The sequence below is a fragment of the Physeter macrocephalus genome, chromosome 2 (genome assembly GCF_002837175.3).
Source record: "Physeter macrocephalus isolate SW-GA chromosome 2, ASM283717v5, whole genome shotgun sequence".
In the NCBI taxonomy this organism is placed as follows: domain Eukaryota; kingdom Metazoa; phylum Chordata; class Mammalia; order Artiodactyla; family Physeteridae; genus Physeter; species Physeter macrocephalus.
The window spans coordinates 110,032,999-110,045,874 of record NC_041215.1 but is presented as its reverse complement, the minus strand read 5'-3'; the positions used below and the strand labels follow the sequence as shown (position 1 = coordinate 110,045,874).

Sequence of the window (12,876 nt, the reverse complement as noted above, 5' to 3'; positions counted from 1 at the left end):
GCAAGAGGGAGGGGATATGGGGATATATGTATATGTATAGCTGATTCACTTTGTTATAAAGCAGAAACTAACACACCATTGTAAAGCAATTATACTCCAATAAAGATGTAAAAAAAAAAAATGAGGGTGGTTCTAGATGGCCACTGAGACTCCTTCTAACTCTAAACTCCTTTTAATGGCTGGTTAAAACAAAGGTCCAGATCGTTCACGTTTTCTCTTTGAAGTATTAAAGGTCTGTGAAGTATTCCAATTTCTTCCTAATCAAAAGTGTGCTTAAACAGAGCATGGAAGACTACAACTTCCTTCTGGAAGGACTCAAGTAGTGAGGAATGACCAGAGTCTCATGTCAGTGAAAAAGAGTTTATCTATTAAAAAACTGGCATAGCTTAGACAAACTATAGAATGATTAACATTTGTGATTATGGAAGAAGAATGAGGTTTAAAGGAAAGAAAGGAAATCGGTATATTTACTTCTTCCCAATCTCAGTTCTAGGCTAAGGGGTAACTTAAACACTTTTTTCAATGTTATACTACAAGAACCCTTAATTCTGCAGTAATATGAATCATACATTTTAATGGCAAAAAGAGATATTCTTATGTGTCTCCTGTCAAATCTATGAAGTTGTTATACTGGCACCATTGGAAGAGTACAATGAATTCAGTATGCAAGGAATTGAAACCGAAATCACACAAACCCTTGGGTCCTTCGTCCTTCGGGGGGTGCAGGCTCCTAACTGGATCCCGGATACTGCAGTCTGTCCCTGCCCAGGTGAAATCACAGATGCAGGTGGCTTCATTACTACACACCTGTGAAGAACAAAGAACAGAGATGCGCCATTTTCACTGCACTTGGTGGAATAATGGTGATAAATGTAAAAGGGACATGGAACAAGGCAGAGGCTTTAAAACCCATTGGGAGTTTTTAAAACTCTCCCATGGTTTTGAATACTAGACAAGGGGAAACAATGTGTAGATCCAATAGTTGGATGATGTTTTTGTCAGTTAATTATAGAAAAATCAAGAATAAAAGGAAGAAATTTTTAAATTAAATGTTAATTACTCGTGTTGATATTATTTAAGCACACAAATGTCTGACAATGTAGAAACATATATGCTTAATTCAAGAAATTAAGCGATACTGGGTTTAAGAGGCATTGCCAGAGATTAAATACCTGGAGGCATAAATCACCAATGCACTGCATTATCTCACCATGCTCAACACAAAAGTCATTAGGTGGCACTCTGCCAGCCAAACACACACCCTCCCACCTTCCCTGCCTCCCCGTGGTATCACTCCTCTCTCAGTCAGCCAGGCTGAAGACCCTCCTAGAGCGATCTTTGTCCCTTTCTCTTCCTCTGGGGTCTGGAATGGATGTGTAATTTAGATGAAATAAATAACCATCCACAAACTAGAGACAGAGTAGGTTAAATCCTCATCTGCCTGTGAAATACATTCGGAGATAGATTATTTAGAGATGATAAAATCGCATTTAGGCTTATTGGTATAAGAGCTTTTTAATCTGAAATGACGTAACACCATGATTATGATTAACAGGCTGAATTTAACCCTTTTTTTAACAAGATGAAAAAGTGGGAGGGGTAGTGGAGACTCATGGGCCTTTTTAATGCATTAAATTTTATAATGCTTTCAGAACAATAACTGAATAACTGAGAGGTCTGCCCAGTGCTTTTACTTTACCATAGCAATTGTTGAATATTTACTACATTTACTATGTGCTGGGTACTTATGCTCAGCGCTTTGTGTATAGCATCTCATTTAATACTCACACTAGCATGCTGATGGCTGAGAGAGGTTGAGTGACTTGCCCAAAGTCACTGGGATAGAAAGAAGCAGAGCCAGGATTCAAACCCAGAATCCTTTCTAGCCACAAAATCCATGCTCTTGATCACTAGGCTGTACTGCCTCCCAGTGAGCCTATGATTTCAACCAAACATGAAATCATAGTCATTGGGCATAAGCTTCTTATACCTTTCTACCTTGTTCTACGACATACCACCTGTTTAGCTATCTATATTTTGGATTATTTTTACCTTCATTGCAGCGTCTTCCTTTGAGATGATCACTCTGAGTTTCTTCCTGTCTGTTTTTTCCATTTCAGAAGGCTGTTTAAATTCTGAACTACTTTTCTTTTACTAAACCCCATTTAAATAATTATTAAAATGTTCTTTTAGGTATTAAACCTCGATTTGCCAGGAAGCATCTGCCCAAACACTTTGTGCATAGAATTAAAGCTACATGCAGTTGTGAGTAGAGTACACCTTCTCTTTGGCTGCCAATGGTCCAAGCATAACCGTACACCTTTAAACACGTGAATTATATCAGTGATCCAACCTCTAGTCTAGTGTGATCTTGCACACACAGATACTCAGTATGCATGTTGAGGAGCCGGAAGGCAATTACTGAGAGGGTGTAAATTATTGTGAATGGTACAAAGCAGTCACATGGGGTCTACAGTTTATTTAGGAACCACATCAATTTTCTTCCCACTCCTTGGATGCCAAGCTATCTCTAGAGACTGCAGTGAATACAAATAGCCAGTGGTAAAAGGAACAACAAAAATAAAACCATATCAACACATATAGGAGTTATTCTTAGCAGATAAGGATACTAAGGAAATAATCATAGTCAGTGCATAGATATTAACAACAGTCACGGAAGGAGAACGGCTGAACTGGAAGTCCAACCACTGTGAAGCTGGAGGATGCCAGACAATGTTTGGTATCCTCCAACTTCAGATTTGGGCTGGACACTGATGCCTACTTACCCCATGGCCAGAACAGACTTTACCCTTGGAATCGAGAGGGCAGCTGCTCATATTTAGGGCCTGAATCTGTAGGCACTTCCGATCTAAACACATCATAGATGGGCCACATGGTGTTCCATCTTCTACGTAGCCCACATCTGTATCATCATCTAAAACCACATGAGCACCACTAAAAAGAGAAAAATAGTCAATACAACCATTAGCACCAGACTTAGAAATACAACATCAACATGAATGAGGTTTGCTCTTTAGGAAACTGAAGAGGCTGTCAGAGGCCACAGATTTCTTCTAGCAGTTCTCCACTTTTCTCTTTCTCTCCCCCCTTTCCCCACCTCCCCTAAATAAAAGAAACTGTCTTTCACTATCATTATTACACTGCAGTTCATCAGAACAAAGAAAATGTCATTTGCACAAAGTGTGTTCTAAATCTTCCCTTGTTTTCAAGACTAACATTAAAACTAGGGGAGAGGTGTGCATAAGAACAAGACAGCAATCTTATCATTAGCTCTTCAAGACTTTCAGCTATTTCATGATGCAAAAAGGCAGATAGATGTTGAGCACAAATAGCAAATGAAAATATTTTTTAAATTATTACTTTAGAGGATTGGACTATTCATGACTGAAAAAAATAAGCCGGTTCCTCTCTATGGATACATATAATTCTAAAACCTCAAAATGAAGGACAGCTTGAATTTGAATAATAATCAATGTTATAAATACTAATTAAGTACCTTGCTGAATATTTTTAAAATATACTAGTTTAGAATAAAACAATATAATTTAACAAGGTTGTTGTATCTAAAGACGTGCAAAAATTTACACATTCAAAGGAAGCTTCTGTGCATCAAAGTAACTAGATCTGAGAACTACAGATTTATTCCAGGAAGGATCTTATTGTCTAAGACACTGTTAGAATAGCCTTTAGAGCCATTTAAAAGACAGAAAATCAGCAACCATTTGACCAAGACAGCAATATCCAATTTGGTTACCCAATCAGTTTACTAAATTCTATTCAAAATTACTTGGGGATGGTTCCAAATCTTGCATTCACTCATATAAGATCAAGGTTTGCTGTTTGGGGAATACTGGGGATAAACATTGCAGACCCTGAAGGCAATTCTGTAGGGGGAAATCCCAAAAGTGTTTTGGGCAACGACAGTTATCATCTGAATGAGGGCATAGCATCTTAGAATTACGACTACTTTAACGGGAACAATAGTTATTTAAAATATAATATGACTCCCAGTGTTCAAAAATAAGCCTCATATCTTCTGTGCCTTGTATTCACAGATAACTGGACATCAAATGTCTGACTACAGCTGTAAATAATATTTTAGTGTATATTTTCTATATGTGATTAGGCATTAATTAAGCCATCTTCTAAACCAGACACATGCTACATAGAGTATAGCTTAAATTCTTTAGTTTTTGTCACAAAAAATAAAACACACAGTGTTCAGAGAGTGACATATTTCAATGCTCAAAACTTTAATCATGTGTCAAAATGAATACCATAAAATTCTACTTTAAGATTATAATTACAAGGACTGTCTCCCTACTAATAACTGGTATAATTTTTAAGCAAATATAATTTGCAAATCAGTATATAACTTTGTTTTTTAAATGACTTTCAACATGCAAGGTGATAATAAAATCTAAGTTACCATTTCCCTTGATTTTTCTAAATTTGTAATTCTCGCAATTCATTAGGTTTTCCAACATTTAATGTGTTACCTGCAATCAATCACCCGGCCTTGGTGGTAAAAGGAAGTTGGGATGATCTCACCCTGAAGTTGACCAATTCGTGGAGCTCGAGTAAGATTGGTACAGAGTAAAAATCCACAGAACACATCGCTGAACATATTAAAAAAAAAAAAAAACAAGACAGGAGGAATCAAACTGAAAAAATTGAAACTATTCAGTCTACAAATATTTTAAAATGGGAAATATTCCCTTTTCTTCTAAATAAAAGCATTTGTTCAGATATTGTTGGTTGGCAAAGACTCCCTCCTTCCTTGCTAACAGGATCACAGTTTCTTCGGGGTAGCAAAGTGCCCAGCCCTGAGAGATGGCTCATGACTGGTGTCTGAGTTCATCATGGCACCTCCATTTGCTACACCCACTTTCCTAGCCATCCCTCCTTCCCACCCTCCTGGAGCTAAGAGCGACCCCTGGGTTTTGAGATGTGAGGAAAAGCCAGCTAGGGATTGCTGGGGAGAATTCTGTGCTCTGGATAAAAGGTTAGAGCCTGACAGGGAGAAGACCTTTTGCTCCTACCCCTGCTTCCTGCCTTTGAGTGTGAAGCCTGTGCATTCGCCCTGCAATCGTGAATTCACAAATGTAAAGACACAAATTGAACATGCTGAGCATTACAAAGAAGAGGGGCAGAGATCATCTGGGTCCTTGGCGACATTGTTAAACGACTCACCCACCATGAGGGCACCTACCTCCAGCAAAGTAAACAATGAACTCCTTAAAAAATGTGCAAAGAATTAAAGTGGCACGTCACAAAAAAGGACATCCGTGTCCAAGAAATGCACGAAAATGTACTAACTTCCATATGTAATCAGGAAAATACAAATTAAAACCACAATAATACAGCAGTTCACACCCAGCAGAATATATAAAAGTAAAATGTCTGATAATACCAAGTATTGGTGAGAATGCAGTACAACAAAATTCTCATATACAAATTCTCGATGATAGGGTTTACTAGTACCATTTTAGAAAACAGTGTCACATCATCTGGTAGCACTGAAAATATACGTCCCCTATGACTTAGCAATTTTTCTTCCAGGAAAGGCCTTAGAAAAGTATGTGCAAATGTGTGCTAAGTTACATGTATCGGAATGTTCACAGCAGCATGGTTCCTAATAGCCAAAACATGGAAACAATCTAAATGTCTATCAACATAGAATGGAGAAACAGGGCTTCCCTGGTGGCGCAGTGGTTGAGAATCTGCCTGCCAATGCAGCGGACACGGGTTCGAGCCCTGGTCTGGGAAGATCCCACATGCCGCGGAGCAACTAGGCCCGTGAACCACAACTACTGGGCCTGCGCGTCTGGAGCCTGTGCTCCGCAACAAGTGAGGCCGCGACAGTGAGAGGCCCGCGCACCGTGATGAAGAGTGGACCCCGCTTACCGCAGCTAGAAGCCCACGCACAGAAACTAAGACCCAACACAATAAAAATAAATAAATAAATAATAATAAAACATAGAATGGAAAAAACAAATCAAGATATATAAATATGAATGAAAATGAAACAAATGAACAATAAATATGAACCAACAGCTACACATACCATGGAAAACTCTTAAAATAATGAACTTAAGAAGCAAAATGCAAAATAATACCTGAGATATGATTCCTTTTATATAAAGTTACCAAAACTTTAGGCAAAATATACTGTTTAGGGCTGAAAACTTGGGCAGTAAATCTCTAAAGAAAAGAAAGAAAGCAATTGCCAGAAAAGTCAGGATGACAATACCTCCAGCAGAGAGACACAGGCACTGTGAGGGGGAAGAATACATTTCTGGAATGTTCTACTTCTTGATCCACATAGGGGTTACATGAGAGTTCACTTCGCATTTATTTTGCAAAATGTATATTTGTATATTAATCACTTTTCTCTGTTATATTTCCCAGTTTTTTAAAGTTTAAAAAAACAGGCATTTATTTTCTTTAACTCATTGGTGGTTGGCTATTCTACTGCCACATATTCAAAAGCTATCTTCTACAATGATCTGATACAATGCCTCCCAACTTTTTGAAGTCACAGAGGCACAGAGAAATGATCAGATTTGTCTATGACATTGATTTAATGAATGAAGCTAATCAAATCCAGAGGCGTCCAACCCCATGGATTTTGACTATTTTAGTCCCCACTTCCTCCCTGGCACCTCGAGGAGTGAACAGCTCAGAACATCCATAATTCACTCATGAGACATCAGATGGGAAGTTCTGTTCCGTTATTTTGGTTTAACTTTAAAGAAAGTTTTAAAGTCCAAGATTTGTTGCCTCCTAAGGCCTCATCTACCATCAAAGACTACATAGAATGGCAAAGTTTCCTAAAGTACGTTAGAGACCATTAACTAGAGGAATAAAACTTCCCTTAAATCCTCGCTCTGCTTCAAAATGGGAGAAGAATCCTCACTGTTATGGAAGGAGAACGGAGGAGCTTTGGTGTATCACTTAGTGGTCCCATAGATCCAAGTCATTGAGTTAACCTTAATAAACTATTAAATCACGATTTTAACTTTCCTCACCAAATCACGGGAAAATATTACCAACGTGCTCTGAAAGTATCTCATTTCCTGAGTAAAGATGCCTCCAATATGCACTGACTAGCTACTTTTTAGAAGGGAAAACAAAACTCTAATATAGACATTAGATGTTTAATTAAATCAAATGGTGTAACGTTCGAGAAATAATTAAGTATATATATTACTTCACTTTAAATGGTCCCTCAAATTATATATACAGTCTATATCTTTTGCTTGTAGAATTCCGTGTATACTAGTACATTCATAGGCCTTTTCTGCTAGCAAAAGTAGAGAATTAAAACCCACTATTAATTTAAAATACCTTGGCAAAGTATCTCTTCAAAACAAGCTTCAAGTAAAATACAGCATGCAAGAACTTTTCTGAATTTTACAGAAATGGTGTGAGTCTGTACCATAGAAATAGTTTAGTTCATAGCCATTTGCCTCTAGCTATACTAATGTATTTTTAAAATCCATACTTTAAAAGTTTAAGTAGTCGAATATTTATTTAAAAATCAGTAACATTTATTTTGTGCTCATTTTACATTTGGACCAGGGTTTCCAAGTCCACTCACTATGCTCCCAGAGCTGACCACTCACTGTTTGCTGCACTGGATCCATCGGTCTCCATCCTTCCCGCAGTTGCCTTTCTCTGTGCCTTCTGTATTCAGTTTTTCATAACAGAATTTGTCAGACCCCGAAGCCTCTTTTGGAGATGAGCAAGAAAAGAGAATTAATTTTAGTTCTCTTTGCTATCCATAACTGGTAGTGTCCCAGCAAATATTTTAATAACTGGTGTTTCAGAAAAAGGAAAAAAAAATTCCTAATTTGTAGCACTTGCCAATTTCCATGGTGTAAATTTCCATGGTGTAATACATGGCTAATTTCAAACTAAGAATATGATGTCAACTGGCTTCTAAAATTCCTGAAAATTTAACCAATGGCTCTTATAAGCTAAGACAGGACAGCTCCAACACACCATTCTTTTTAACTTGGGAGACAAATTTATTCCCAATTCTTGTTGGGGGGTTTGAGGGTGAGACGTAGGATTAATCATCAGCAGGAACTAGTGAAGTGACACAGAGAAAACATATATCATTCCTAATCCTGCTTTCTATTAATATCAGTAGGCATGATAAAGTCTGAGCTCATTGAGATTTTACATTGGCACATGGATTTTGATATTTAAACCTTTTTAAAAGACAAAAATGCCTCCATTATCTTTCCCTTGTCAAAACTGAAGCACTGAAAGTAAATCTTTCAGTTAAATGACATTTGCCAAACACTGAAATCACTCGTGCATGGGTCCTAGTCTCCTTTTGTGCGCTTTCCTTTCCTGGTGGGTGACCCAGCCTCTGCCAGCAAGGCAGAGCCATTTCTCTCTCTTCCAGCCTGGCCCTCATGAACTGAAGTTCACTGGCGAGGCACTGCAAATGTCAGGAAGAGAATATGTGTACTGACATGTAGGGAAGGTACTGAGAAGCATGACCATGTACCCGAATCTCTATCTATCTGCGTCTCACGAAGTACTTGTGTTTCTTCACTTCAAACTGAGATCATCAATTATAGAATTTAAAAAAACAATAACAAAAGTCTGGTTCTATCCTGGGGTAAAAGAACAGAAAGCTAACTTGAGGGGGTGAATGTTAAATCCAAGGTACAAAGAAAATCAGCCAAGTGGCTGGATAATAAGCATGACCACTGCACTCAACCCAGTCTTTGCAGGTGGGTGTAGCATCCCTTCTGTCACAGCCACAATCACTGATTGGCACTTTTTGGTTCAGATGACAAGTCCCCAACATTAGCAGTTGTTTGCTGTGGTTTTGTGACTAAGATTCACCATTCTCTTCAGCCTTTTCTAGTTGTTTGTTTGCTTGTTTGTTTTTTAATCACCCTAAGCTGTATATCTCTTTCAGCAAGACTGGCAGTGAAGAATATTAAGAGAAACCTGTGTGTGACCAGCAAGCAGGAAACATGACCTACTTGTTCCCCAGATGTACTGACACTGGTTATCCCGTGTCTTGCACTCCCCGTTGTAGCAGCGGCCCTGAGGACAGAACATATGTTATGAGGCACATGCAGCCAGTTCCATTTTCCCCCAGACTCTCACTGCAAGGTCTCCTTTTCATTGTTTCAGACAAAATTGTTTCCTTTTTCATTCGGTACACTAATACTTTCACAGTGAAAATAAAAACCATAAACATCTTAAGAGAAGCATAAGAATCCAACTAACTGTCCAAATTTTTTAATTTTATGGAAAAAAATTGAGACATTTCTTTGGGTGATGCCAATATGATTTTTAGCTTTTTTTGCATGTGAATGGTTAGGTTATAACATAGCTTCAGGAAAAAAAAAAAAACCACCACATTACAACAGATTACCATATTTTCCCATCAGAGACAGGCTGAAATGATTAAAAGATAGTCACAACTCAATAAATTAGATTTCTAATGCTTCAGCCATTACATTTTTTTCCTCACCCTCAATCTGGACAGTTTGTACCCAGAGATAAATATAACATATTTGTATTTTATATGACATAAAGCAACTCTGAATTAGAAGACCACTGCAATAATTTACTGTTGTTTGAATTGCAATTCCCCATCAAAACTACATTTATCAAAAAAAACACCTTGAAATCTAATCTTTTTATAAAGTCCCATTTAAAACCTAGAGCCCAGCATACCTGATTTTGATTGCATGCATATCCATCTTGCTTATGAAGATTTGGTGGGCACTGAAAAATATAACCTTTTTAGTAAACATTCAGCATGTGAAGTATCTTCAGATTATGTGTACAATATATTAAAATGCAAAAAAAATGTAAGCATGATTTTATTATTACTAGTGAATTGTGTGCTGCAGATCATTCATATCAGTAAAAGTTATAAAAAGTATTTTTAAAATGCAAGCATGGTGACTCTATAATTAGGAAAACATGAGTAACTCTTTGAGTAGGTTATCTAAATTTATTCTGCAATTATTGGTAAAAATGAATCAATCAATTAGGTCCATGCAGTGGGTGCTTTTTATGTTTCTCTGTTTTCCATGAGATGGGCTAAAATAATAAATTACGTTCACTTGCCTGGGGAGTTAAAAGTAGAAGGGATTAAAATGGATAATGAAGGGAACAAATCATCTTGTTATGCAGGAGTGGACACGTTCAGGAACTAATTTACAAGACTTCACTCAGCCCTGTGAAAATGTCAAATTTGCATGTGACACCCATGACACTCACCTCTAGGCCACATTACTGAGAAAGAAGAAATACACTGTCCTTCAACTCAATATAAGTGCTGTATCTCCATTACATTTCTGACCTCTTGAACTACAGATTTGTTACTAGAACAATCATGATGTGACAGTTCTTTCTTTTTCCAGGTCTATTTATCAAATCATTTTTTATAAGTAAAAATAAGGAAAATTTCATTTTCCCCCAACATTACCCTGAGTAAATTAAAATTTTTACTTTCTGTACGTCTCATTTACCACATTTAAGAGACCTAAAAAAATTAAGTCAAGGCTCTGCTACAGCATTCAAAACAAATACAAAAAGGAAAAAAAAATACATGGGTGTGGCAAGTGAATAAGAAACATAGCAATACCCACTGAGGTCCTCCCTTAGTTTTCACCTTCTCAGTAAATGACAGTCCCACTCTTCCAACTATTCAAGGCCAAAACCATGGAGTCATCCTATGTTCCTCTCTTTTTCTCACACTCTCCTTCTATTCCATCAACAAATCTTGGTAGCTTCTACCTTTAAAATATAATTGCAATCTGACTTTTCTCCATTGCCACCGCTAATGCCGGGTCCACACCACCACCATCTCCCAGCACCATCTCTCATCTCTCTGATCATGCAACAGCCTCCCACTGATTCCCCTGCTTCCACTCTACTCTCCATATAGGCTATAGAGCTACCAGAGTGTCCCTTGAAAAACCTAAACCACCTCATGTTGCTCCTCTGTTGATGGCTTCCCCATCTACTCACTGGCCTTCCAAGTTCATCATGATCTGCTCCTATGCCGGCCCCATCCTCATCTTCATCTCTCTGACCTCATTCCTACTCTCTGCCATAAATACCTGACTCTACGTGAATGTACCAGCCATGCTGCCACCCCACGGCCTTTGTCCTTGCTCTTCCTCCAATCTTTCCCCCAGATTTCTGCCTGGTTTGCTCTCTCACCTTCTTTAGGACGTTGCTCAAATATCAGCATCTCAGAGAAGCCTTCTCTAACCATGCTCTTCAAAACCGTAACCTCCTTCCCCATGCTGGCATCCTCTGTTCCCCATTCCCTATTTTTTTTCTTCTCCATAACATGTATCACCAACTGAGGATCCGTATATTTTATGCGTTTGCTTGTCTTTTGTCTGCATCCTAATGCGAGCACCATGCAGGCATGGATTTTCTGTCCCTGCTGCCTCCCCAGCACCTAGAACAAAACTGGCTCAATTATTATTGAGATGGTGCTCAATGACTATTGACTGACTGAGAAAATAAATAAATGACCCACACAGATACAATTAAGTTATTCTATTCTGCAACACCAAGGTGTTTATCATGGTCACTACAGAAAGGTAACAGAACTAATTTAGAAGTGCGAAGAAGCAGTAACTTATGAAGGAACACATTGAGATTAAATGCTTTGGTTCTACATCTTTCTAAAGAACAACTGACTCTCATACAAGCTTTCATTCAACCTAATGGTAACTCTTCAAAAGATGTAATTATCAGCATGAGAAGTTGGTTTACTGGACCAAATGCCCCAAAAACAGAGATCCCTGGGCCTCTTTCATCCAAATCCACTCAAAACACCACATTAATTATTCACTTTCTCCAAGATGAACACAACCACACTGGACAAAAATGCAAAAGAAATGTTGCTACTAGAATAGGTACATCAGGGGCTAAACAATTTTCATATTTGACTTTTGCGATGTTTCAAGAGGAAAAAAGTAGTAGAAGTCACTAATTAGAAAAAAAAAGCTCTTGTTATAAACTGTCACAGCTACACGGAAGAAGATTTCTAATCAATCTATTTTTCGTTTAGCCTAATGAAAGCCAGTTGCTTATCACTGAAATGTTTAACAAAGGAAATTTTGGATGTCTCTCGTTGTCTGGAGATATTTAAAGCAGAGGGACCATAAATCTGTGTACTTTATTCTGCCTGTGAGCAGAGCTCTGGATTCGGTCTCTAAATGCCATTTGAGCCCCCAGTTTTATGCTGTGCAGGAAGGTCCAGTTGAGGCCAGCTTTCACAGTGCAGTAGCCTTTAAATGTACTTATTTTAAATTGTGCTATACTCCCATTTGGATGACATATTTCACAGTACTAACAAAACACATTTCCCACATCTTTAAAAAATATCTTTATTAGATCATCCAGACTGTTTGCCCAGGATTTCTCTCAGTTCCACATGTATTACTTATTCTCTTATAAATTGGGAATTTAAAAAGCAGCTCAGAAGCATCAGTAAATGCTAGTATCAAAATTAAGCAAAACTATACAATAAAATAAAAGAGATCAAGTCATAATGTTGCCAGCGATACTGATTTTCAGAGATGCAGAGATTCTCAGAGATCCTATTTTATTAATCATTATTAGCATCAATTAAAGTCACAGTTCACTGCCTCTTACAAAGCAAAAGAATTTGTGGTGGGTGTTTAACTCCCTCTATTCCACTTATCTAGTTCAGGTTCACTCTGGTCATATAAGGAAATTGTTACTAAAGGAACTTGCTTTTCTACTATGCCACTGAGAATTTAACAGTACAATTTTCACCTTGGACACATGAGATAAAAAGAACATTTTAAAAATTTGGACAAT

General features: G+C 37.8%; 1 protein-coding gene across 1 annotated transcript in view; it reads right to left on the bottom strand.

Moving 5' to 3' along the window:
• ADAM23 (ADAM metallopeptidase domain 23) overlaps positions 1 to 12,876 on the bottom strand; it is a 160,896-nt gene that overhangs the window by 20,555 nt on the left and 127,465 nt on the right. Inside the window, exons 19-24 of the mRNA XM_024124688.1 lie at positions 9,736 to 9,786; positions 9,033 to 9,096; positions 7,650 to 7,755; positions 4,521 to 4,640; positions 2,787 to 2,955; positions 696 to 807 (exon numbers count right to left, since the gene is read on the bottom strand). Of these exons, the coding sequence (XP_023980456.1) occupies positions 696 to 807; positions 2,787 to 2,955; positions 4,521 to 4,640; positions 7,650 to 7,755; positions 9,033 to 9,096; positions 9,736 to 9,786 (622 nt within the window). The remainder of the gene's footprint in view (positions 1 to 695; positions 808 to 2,786; positions 2,956 to 4,520; positions 4,641 to 7,649; positions 7,756 to 9,032; positions 9,097 to 9,735; positions 9,787 to 12,876) is intronic.